The 11,097-nt window shown below is 41.7% G+C and overlaps 1 protein-coding gene across 2 annotated transcripts in view; it reads left to right on the forward strand.

Annotated features, from left to right (window-relative positions):
• The window catches only part of RASAL2 (RAS protein activator like 2), a 237,091-nt gene extending 226,220 nt beyond the window's left edge, over positions 1-10,871 (forward strand). For both annotated transcript variants that reach the window (XM_088154086.1, XM_088154087.1), the window contains exon 18: positions 2,052-10,871. In XM_088154086.1, the coding sequence (XP_088010212.1) occupies positions 2,052-2,216 (165 nt within the window). In that variant the 3' untranslated portion in view covers positions 2,217-10,871. The remainder of the gene's footprint in view (positions 1-2,051) is intronic.
• Positions 10,872-11,097: the final 226 nt, after the last annotated feature.

Here is an 11,097-nt window from a genome sequence, read left to right on the forward strand (position 1 = left end):
AATGGTGGTGTGGTGTGGTGTGTGTGGTATGGTATGGTGTACAGTACGGTGTATGGTATGGTATGGTATAGGGTTCATCAACACCAAAATGGATCTTAATGTAAATGAATGGATACCTGCCAGCAAATAATTTATGAACCCTGCATCCTAAATTCCAGTAGCTCCAGTGATGCGTGACATTATTAGTAGGGGTCATAAACTCAGTCTTTGCAACTCTTAAAATATTTATCTTATGACATTATTGTGGAAATACTATTTCTGAGAAGGAACTGATGTTTTTGTAGGGAAATGGGGAATGAGATCCAGTCAGATAAAAAACTGGACTTTTTAAAAAATGAGAGTTGAGTGTAGGCAATTTCAATTAAAGTATCACTTTGCTCTCATGACTCTACAGTTGATTCTTTTCACAAACACATTCCATCTGTATATTTGCACATATTAGTTGTTAGTCTTTTCAAACCTAGGGCCTTCCAAATGCATGCCTAAATCTTCTCTGTAAGCTGTCGGTGACAAGATTCCTTCTGACCACCACATTTCACATTATTCCTGACTATGTCCAAAGTGGAGAGATGGGTAATGAACACCTTACTCCTTCACAGGACACTGATTTTATGACAGTCCTTTGGAAGAGCCAAAACAATACTGAGATGATTGAATATTCTCAAACTGTGCCAAGACATAATGGCTATATATGCTTACTCCTAGTTTATTAAATAATAGATTATTCCATTCTGAGTATGCATGAATGCTAGGCTAAAGGGGATTGGATAGTTTGTGGTTCAGGGCATCATGTGAATACCGGACTTGTAAATAAATTAAATAATGACACACATGAGCCCAATATGGAATAGATAATAGATTGCTCATAGTTTGCCAGACGTTAAACCTGTCACCTGATTATTAATAATGGTGGGCCATCCAAAAGCTGTCTGGGATGCCTTGATTGGCCATAAACTTATATGTGAAACATCTTCTCCAGTTTCCACATACTACTCGGTAAAATTCAGTGTACAGCATTTCTCAAAAATATAAGTCTCAGATTTTGAATGATAGCCCCACTTAGAAGAAATTGCTCCATGATTTATCATTGGTAAAAATATGTACTGTATAAACCAAATTCCTATGGTTACTGTGGTGTTTTTGTAAAACACTGCCCTCAGTAATGTCTCTCTTCATTCTCAGAGGCCTTGTATAAAATTCCATCAGCAGACCTAATGAGATTAAAATCTTTGCTTTTTGAGAAAGGTGATTTGTTCATTATTTCTGCTTGTTTTCCTTTTTGTTGTTGTTGTTTTTCTCTTCCTCCTTCACATTCTTCCCATGCGCAACTCTTGATGCTGTGCATGCACAGCTGCTGATGTTCTGTGAAAAAGTATTTGCCCCCTTTCGGATTTTCTGAATATTTGCATATTTTTGCCATTGTTATCAGAGCATGATGTAGATCCTACTGGTATTAAAACTCAGTGTTTTGGAATGGTTAAGTTAAAGTCCTGCAAAATCCCGGAGAATGGTTATGGCAGGGCCTGAAATGAGGAACAGATCATACTAAAAATCCTCAAATATTATTGAATTGAAGCAGTTTGCCTTGGAGGAATGAGCTAAAATTCCTTCTGCATCCTCACACTGCTGGAATCTGATTGCAATTATAATTCTCAGTATATCTTCAGGTTGGTGTCTTTGGAGATCCCAGACTCTATATGCAGCCTATACTCTGGAATAAATCTGCTCTCTGTTGCCTTTTCCTGTTTTCCTTTTTGTAAAAGCAAATCCTTAAATTTCTGTTTTCTTCTGGGTTCTGCCTCAGTATTTCTGTGTGATCCCTGTGTAGATGTGTAATTGGCAGCTTCCACAGAACAGATGCCGTACAGCTGAAAGAGGCAAGCCTGTTACATTCTGCTGCAGAACGTTGGCCAGGCTAGATGGGCTAGGAAAACTCTTGAAAGAAGTGATGAGACACTGATTTTACCTGGCTTCAAATCTAGTAAAGCCTTGTTGCTGTGAATCTAACCAAATGTGATCTCGTTTGGTTTTGTTTCCTGTTGTTCCTGCAGGAGAAAAGGATCCTCTCCTTGGATTCAGCCAACACAAGGTTGATGAGTGCCCTAACTCAAGTGAAGGAACACTACAGCATGCAGGCCCGGAGCAGCGTCTCTCCTACTAATCCTCCCAGGCTTTCCATCACAGAGAATGGAGAATTTAGGAACAGCAGCTGCTAACTTCAAGTTCTCCCACCAAGTGAATTCCCACCTTTCATTTCTCTTGCCCACTCCAAGCCTGGTTGCCCAACTCCCTTGGTGTTCTCCAAAACTACCTGCTTAAAAGCAGAAAATTTCAGGGAAAACTGGAGAATATGGATGCAGGGACTGATTGCCACCGCCATATAATGACCTGCACTACCAACCTGCCTGGGCTTCCTTTCAACATTGCAGCTGTTAGTCACCTTTCCACATTTCACTTTGCTAGTTTTCCAACTAGCCTCTCTAAATCTTGACCATGGCAGCAACTTGTCATGTGCTTCAGGGTACATAAGGCAGAACAGGCATCACTTGTTGCCTGGCTAGGTGAGCACAGAAAAGACTGCTTAATATAAGTCAGGGATCACAAAACTTAAAAAAAGAAATTAAATTGAAAGAAGTATATTAATTTTTTAAAAATTAAAAGTTTAAAAAACCAGAAATAAATTTTAAAAAATGTAAAGGTTAAGTTTTAAAAGTTAAACATGTTAAATTTAAGTTTTAAACGTTTTGTTAAAAATATTTTATTTGGGGGAATGATAGACATATTGCTGACCCTTGTTCACCGCTACAGGTAGTCCTCGACTTAAGACCACAATAGGGACCGGAAAATTCATCATTAAGCAATGTGGTCATTAAGCAAAGCATCACATGACTGCATTCAATTTTACATTTTTGCAGCAGTCATTAAGCGAATCACGCAGGCGTTAAGGGAATCACCATGGCCATTAAGCAAATCACGCAGTCATTAAGTGAATCCACACAGTTCCCCATTGATTTTGCTTGTTGGAAGCCAGCTGGGAAGGTCACAAATGGCGATCACATGACCCTGCGATGCTGCAACTGTCATAAATACATACAGGTTGCCAAGTGCCTGAATTTTGATCACATGACTGTGGGGACACTGTGACAGTTATAAGTGTGAGGACCGGTCATAAATCACTTTTTTCAGCACCATCGTAACTTTGAATGGTCACTAAATGAATGGTCGTAAGTTGAGGACTACCTGTATTTAGTTTTTTTATCTTTTGTTAGATCCTTCTGATTCCCTCTGTAAACTTTTTTTTTTTTTTGCAGTTTAGATTGGTTTTAGATTTTAGATTTAAATGTTACAAATTTTGGTCAGCAGTTTACATAGATCAGAGTAAGGAGTGTTATCTAAAATGCACTACCTCCCCCCACCTTCCATTCCAGCAATGAGACTGACATTTGATAGCAGGTGGGACAAGAATACTATTCAAGGGTCTTTACTGAAGACATTTCACCCAGCTGGGGAAAGACAGCTGCATCGTACAACTCATCCATTATCTCCTTAACGTTTCTTAGCTGTCAGGGATGACTGTATAGTCATTTCTTATGGAGGGCTGTTTTCTTCATCTCCTGCATTTGTAACTGTTGGCATTTGTTGACATCTTGCAGTAGAGGGTGAACTCTGTCCATTCCTGCTCACAGCTCCACTCTTTCCTCTTGGTGACCTGGCACTCCATCCCCATATTAACCAGAGTCCCTGGGTACCTACCTGGTACAGCAGGCATCTTTCCTACGTGGGGAGGCAATTAACTCTCTCTTTCAGTTAGGGGTCTTCCCCATACAGGGCAAAATAGGAAATCCTGCTTCCTTTCTCACTGTAATGTTCCCTTGTGATGGCCTTAGAGTGGACTGTTAGCTTGTCCCAAACAATTCGCATAAGGATATCTAGATACTCCTTTAATACAGGAAAAGTAAGTGTACAGAAAATTATGTCCTTACAAAACAAATATAACTCATTTAACAAAAGGAAAATAAAAATGTTAATGTATCTGCTGTCACACAGCCTGTTCACTAAACCATTCTTCCAGCTGTCCCTTTCCTCACTGGGAACTACCTTACTCTTTTCTTCCTTAGTGAACCATAAACCATCCTTAAAGCCAATTGTTTTTTCTCTCAATGGCCAGGTGTCTGTCTCTTCTTCTGGACAAAGAGGGAAAATAACCTCTTTAACAGTGGTCAGGGGAGCACAGCCCTTAGATACAGAAGCTTTCTGTGGTGTTCCCAGAGAGTGGGAAGCAGGAAAATAAGTCTTCCCCAGTAGCATGGCATCCAAAAGACTCGACTTCAATGAGTCATTTAATCAGCAAACTGAAAGCAAGCAACAAGAGTCCCAAGCAGTGGGAGGAAGTCTCCAGAGGTCTAGGCCAGGGGTTAGTAAACAGTCAAACCTGGCCCATTGCCTGTTTGTACAGCCTGCACTAGGGCTGAGCTCCTGGTGCAAGGGGCTGAGGGCTGGGGTGGGGTGGGGTGACCTGGGCAGTGCTGATAGCCTATCAGAAGCCTCCTTGTTGGCAAGCTGGCACTGTCCAATGGCTACCACGCTCCTTGGCCTGCAGATCTGCCAGACATACTCACAGAACACCGCCCTTTCCAGAACAAACTTCCTGCCCCTGGTCTAGGCATTCTGAGGGGCAGAGTTCCAGGATGCCAGAGGTTCAAGGCAGTGGGTGCACGGAGTCCAGACAGGTTGGTTCTTTCCAACAAGGGAGACTCAGCCAACCGTGCCTTCTACACCTGCACCCAGTGGGGACCACTCAAGGCTGGGAATGGCCTGGCTGGTTGACAAGATGCCCCAAGGGCTTTTGCTCTGCTGAGCATTACATGCAGCTGCTCTGGACTGCTGGCTGAATTGGGCTCAGGCACTTAATTGCTCACCACCTCCTTGGGCTGGTGCTCGTCTGGCACCCCTAGAACAAGCTTCTCACCATCAGGATCCTCTGAGTCTGAGCTGCCCATGACATGAGCCCCTTTGCCCTCTACCAGGAAGGAACGAGCAAAAAACCCAAAAAGCTGAGAAGGGTAGAGGAACTTTTCTAAGGCAGGATCCTAATATAGTGGAGAGAAGTAAGGCTGCATATTGGCTCTCCCTACATCTACAATAATCACTGAGAAAGGATTGCAGTCGCTATCATATTCTGTATGATTTCAGGATTACTGACACAATGTTTCTTATTAATAAATAGGTAAGGTTAATGAGATCCTACTGCCATACAGCCAATTTTCTTAGAGCACAAAAGTTGTGTTCCTAGAAACCCTTGTGCTATGCAGAATCATGCAATATGAATAACAGGGATTCTGTGAAAAAAAATTGAGTTAGGGGCAGACCACTCAAGAAGGAAAACACATTTGTAACCAAAACATTGCCAGAAAACCTCAACATCATCCTAATAAAGTGCTTCGATAGTTGAAAAACACTTTAAATTCTTCAGAGTCTTAGTTTGAAAAGAAGTGACAATAGCCTGAAGGACAGGCTGTGAAGAGGAGTTGAGGCTGCAGATTAATTGAGACAATGAGGGAAAAGGACAATTACCATCATTAGAATTGGCAGACAGAGGAGATGCAGATGCAGGCTGGAGATGAAATGTCACCCCAGAACTGCAGGGCTGCAGTTTGTCTTCCGTCTCTTCCTTGGGTGTTTGCTTAAAAAACACATCTAGCATCTGTGGCTTTGCCATTTTCCTTCTTTCATAAAGAAGCTGCTTTACATGGCTCCAAATATAATTGACGGACTGCTGTCCTGCTCCTTTCAGCATTGCAGTTCTTATCCTCTGGCCATTGTGAGTTCTCTCAAGTACACTCAAATCTGAAGATAATTCTGAACTGGAAAGGTTTTGTTATGTACTACCACTTCCCTGCTTTCCACAAGCTCCTCTGTGTGGGACTGAAGTGGCTTATATATGTACTCTTCCTCCACTTCTTCAAACCAAGCCTGCAATTTGCTTTTACTTTGGGAAGCTTTTTTGCAGGAACAAAGTCTTTAAAATCTATATACTACTAAAGTGTTTGTCTGTTTGTAACCTTCAGCTAGGTGAAACGGTGCATCATAGGGCAACAATTTTTTAATCAATGTACCTCAAATGGCCTAACTTAAAGAATGTGTCCAAAATCTGGGACCCATTACTCCCATTGGATTGAAATTTGGCAAAGTTGTGGTGGCTTCAGCACCACCATGCCTTCCGACTACACTTCCAGAAACCTGTAGGTTGTGTGGCGCAAGGGAAGATGGGAAGGGCATATCCCTGCCCTCTTTCTCATCTCAATCTGGCCCCTGTGCCCAATTGGCTGATGGCAAGGTCTGACGGGCAAGTGGCAATTGGCTACTTTGGAACTGAGGCCTCTTAATGGCAGTTGGCAGTGAGGGAAGAACGAGGGAGTGACTCAGATGCCTGCTGGCAAGGTAGGGCTGGCTGGGAGGCACTGGAGATTGATGGGTAAGCCCTCTTCCTCCCTGGAGGGAGGGCCCCTTGACCTGCTGGGATGGGGAGTGGGGGTGCAGTTTTCCTTGCAGTCTGTGGCTCCCTTTGTTCCCCCTCTCCCCAGCAAAGTGGCAGGGAGTTCCGCGGGTCAGCCGAGGAGGAGGAGGAGTGGTCATTCTGTTTATCTGTTTAGATAAGGAAATATCTCTGAAAGGGTGACCCAACAGGTTACGGGTTGCCAAGTTACAAATAAAATTGGGTAGAAGGGGCTGCTGAAAACCATGCAAACACTCTTTTTCATCTCATTCCAGGCCTCCACAATAATATGCATTGCATTCTTAATGTTGAATTGCTTCCACAATTCAAGAATGGTTTGTGCGTTCTCACCCTCAGTAGCTGATCAGCATCTTGAATGTGTGCTTTGTTTAGTAATATTTAAAGGCAGCAATAACTCCTTGATCAAGTGGCTGGATAAGAGATGTTGGAGCAAAAGCAAGACTTTTAAGTTTGGTGAGAGCTTAGCGAGGGACAGTGCCTTGTTCAAAACAATTATAATTTTCTCATCCAGGAGGAGGGGGAATGCCTATCAATATTCAAGACTGGTCTCACATTAGTCACAAAAGACCTGTACAGGAGAGATTCTAAAAGTCCCTAGATAAATTCTCATCCTTAACAGCATAGGTAGAATAGTCAAATAGTTCAATAAGAACATAATCCTCTTTCTGCCATTACAGCTAGGAAGCCGGGGCAGGGGGAGGGGTAGTATTAATCTCACTTGCTTACAGTTGGCATGAAGTTGGCCTAAGGAGAGTTTCATAGATGTTTTAGACTCATCTCTTGCCATTAATGTTATTTACTATATACAGAACAACTTCCTAATGTTGATAGGTAGGCACACAGTCTCTTATTACTGAATTCTTTTGGTTGCAAATAATTATTAGATCCTTTGCCATTAAGGGATTTAATTTAAAGTCAAAAGCTCTTGTATTCTTAACAAAGCAATCTGTAAAATGATCAGAGAAGTTCTTTCACTCATCTATTTTCATCGGAATTTCAGTTATTTCTTCAAAAAGAGATAACGGCTTGAATAGTTAAGAGACAATACTTAGCCATGATGTTGGCAGGTGTAATACTAGGACAAATATTGTTTAGACCACTGAAGTCCAAAGCACTAATATTATCTTCACTAACAGGCAGCTTACCAAGAGTTATGTTTTCTCAAAAGTCTTCCAGACTACTACTTCTGTATAGAAAATATAAGACTTATTCTTTTTCTTAATAGAAAATGTAAGAAGTCACTTGTCTTTTGTGTTGAGGCTTCTAATTAGTTTGCAGCAGACTTACAGTTGCTTTGTCTCTAGAAACTTATGACTATAGAATGTCAATAATTTCCACCTGTTTGGATGCATTTCCTGGTTTCAAGGTCCCAGAGCTGTTCCCTGTTCAGGGAAACACAGTCAGGTTGCATACTTTCTCCAGGATCATCTCTGTGGCCCACCTCATGTGGCCAGCTCTGACTCAGAGGATTCTGACCCTGAGTAGCCTGCTCTGGGAGGGCCGGATGGACTTCGGCCTGAGGAAGCTGTGGCACCCAAGCACCCAATCATCAGGAGCAGCCATGCCCCCAGCAGATGAGGAACAAGATCTGGAGCACCCACATTAGTCCATCTGGGCCTCTCCTCACCTGGCAAGGGCCTTGACTGGCTTCATCAGCACGGGCTCCACTTAAGAGCCACTGCTAGCCTGGTTTCCCTTGTTGAAAGCAACCAACCAACTCAGCTGGACTCCATGTACTTAAACCCATAATCCCCTGGCATCCCAAAACTCTACTTCTCTGGCCCCGGACCACTGGCCAACCCACCCACGATGCCTATACCTTTGGACCCTGACCTGACTACCCTTCCATCCACTGATTTGGACTCTCCCTGCTTGAAAGTTGTTGCAGGCAAGCTCGCCGAGGGTTTGGGAGTTTTTCTGTACCAAGCGTGCACTTCTGCTCACACCCTTCCTGCCACTGACTGTATTTGCTTAATCTTCCATAAAGCTTCTTGCAAATTGCTCCTCTGTATGTGTTTGTGTCTGGCCTGGAACTTATTTCCCCTTGTCTTTTTCTGCCTTCTTCATCTCCTTCCTTAGCTGCTTCAGCTACCTATTTATTTTCAACCCTAACCAAAGGTTGAAAAAAGATGATTCCCCCAAATTTTCCAGTAAAGCTCTGAAATCATACTTAGCAAGGATCCAACTCATCTCAGCACCAGAATCACTTCACTCTGCCATATTTTGACTTTAAGAGGAATATTTCCTTCTTCCTTATCACTACAAGGCATCCCTTGTTTAAATGTCAAAGGCATTTATTTATTGTCCTTTATTCATTCTTGTAAATACAATATGTTTAATTTGAATTGAAATGATAGCAACCCTTCTCTTACACTAGTTTGTCAATTACTTAGATCGGGGGTTGGCAAAACCTTTTCTGATCTCACCCCTCCACTGCCTCTGTGGAGGCCGCTAATAGGCCGCCGCTGCCCAGGACGCCTACCCCTGGCCCTCAGCCATAATTTGCCAACTCCTGACCGAGAAGAAAGCAGTATTTATTATTGTACCGTTTCCTCGGATTTATTTAAAAAAACAAAAACAAAACCACCCAGTTTTCCAGGAATATATTTATCAGAATTTTCTTTACTCTTCTGTTTTTGCAGGAAGTTTACATGTTAACAAACATTCCTTCACCATTTCTTCATAGACTGTTTCCTTTTTTGTATTTTTTCCGTTATAATTTTGGCCCCTGGTTACAAAAACAGTGGCAGACAAAGGTCCTTCTAGACTCTGGAATTCTGATTGTGTTTTGAAATGGGAACGATTTACAATCTCAATATGGGGAGCAAGGCCTGCCAGTTTTGAGCAGAGAGGCAGTCGGTGCTTCCTTAACCCTGCACCAATCCCTACTTTCTCCAATCAACTCCTTCATCCTCATTGCATTTTATCTCAGTTATCACCACTATAAAAATCAACAGACTTTATCAAATTAGCATTTTCCCAACCACAAAAATCAAATCATCTTCTAAGTATAGAAAATCCTTGTGCTGGATTAAAATCTGTGCCATGAGGGAACGGAAGCAAGCTCTGCTTTAGATTTACCCATTTTTAATTCTTAAAAAGTATGTATTAAAAAGCATTTTAACGTAATTAAAAATTAAAATTCAACTTGAAAGAGGAATTAGTTGAACTTTTCCTTTAAGAGAACAGAGAGGCTTCGTTGATTTGTATTTCGGCTAAGATGAATGCCCATCATTTCCTACAACTGGTGCACATGAAGACCAGTCAAAACTACATGGTACCATGATACCACATAGTAGAGTTTGAGAGAGCCAACATTTCCATAGTGCCTTTGGCTGCATTAGGACCTTTTTTTCTCCAGATAAAGCAATTTGTTAAAGATTTAATTAAATCCTTAATTGCTCCTCTGATATTCATGTTTTTTAAAAGGGTGGAAAAGACAAATGCAGGCAATAAAATCATTTCATTATCACATTCCTAAATAGCCTCAGACACGTTTCTTCTCCTAGATCAGCCTGGGATCAACATTCTGCTCTTTAAGTGGAAAATCAGTTGTACTTTTCCGGGAAGCCCTCACAGGTCTGTAATGCACATGTTCAGTGCATGGTGGCAGCAGACTGAAAGAGACACCAAGCCCTAGGATGGCTGGATTTCATATTCCTCTGAAGGAAGCGGACTCATTCTGGGACCATTGACAGGTTCCCTAAAGGGGAGGAGGTCTATGCATTTGTACTGACATGCCATTTTCAAATGAGAAAGAGCTGGATTAGGGAAATTAGTTCCACTTGGCTGTCTCTTAGTCATGAAAAAGAGAATGTTGCAGTTCCAGAAATGCAAACTTGTAGGCAGCTTTGTGATAATCTGAGTTGTGACTCTAATGCCTCCTCCCCAGATTTAGTTTGGTGTTGGTAAAATATTTATGACCTTTTAATAGATTATACTCTATAGAGAGGGGGTGAGAGAGGTATGTTGGGGAGAGCTTTTATGAATTTTGTAAGTACAACAGAACTGCTTTCTTCAGGGCCTTAATGAAAATTATCTTACCAGACGTTTATTTTCAATGTTAGCTTTGAATAATTTATTTCTATCTGGATCTCCCCTTTATTTTCTGCCTCCACACCCCACCCGCCCCCAAAAACACAGCCCTGTATTTTTCTGCCAGTAGTGCTGGATTCTTCAGGTCTCCAGGATCTACTTCTGCATTTCATTGTCTGGGTTTGTTCTAAAGAAGATTTATTTTTGTTCTGTGAATATTTTTGAACAGGTTCTTGTATATGTACAGATAGAGATACATTTGAAGTCTTTTATTGATATTCCTATAAAGAATTACAAAATAAACTTTAACTTTAAACAGTTTTGGCTCAGTCTTTGTCTGCACTAATGAACGTTTGAGCAGTTACAGAACTGTTGAATATTCCTAAGCTTGACAATGAACTTGTAACAAGGCTCACACTCTCATGGCTGAGCTTCAGTCATTCACATGGTTTCTTAGCACAGCAGTCTAGCATGTCATGCTATCAGGGAGGGAGGGAGGGAGGGAGGAACCAAGCTCATGCAAACCATAGATAGGAAATTAAAGG

The sequence above is a fragment of the Python bivittatus genome, unplaced genomic scaffold (genome assembly GCF_059951505.1).
Source record: "Python bivittatus isolate LINGU-HERP-01145 unplaced genomic scaffold, Pbiv_v1 ctg000700_np1212, whole genome shotgun sequence".
NCBI classification, from domain to species: domain Eukaryota; kingdom Metazoa; phylum Chordata; class Lepidosauria; order Squamata; family Pythonidae; genus Python; species Python bivittatus.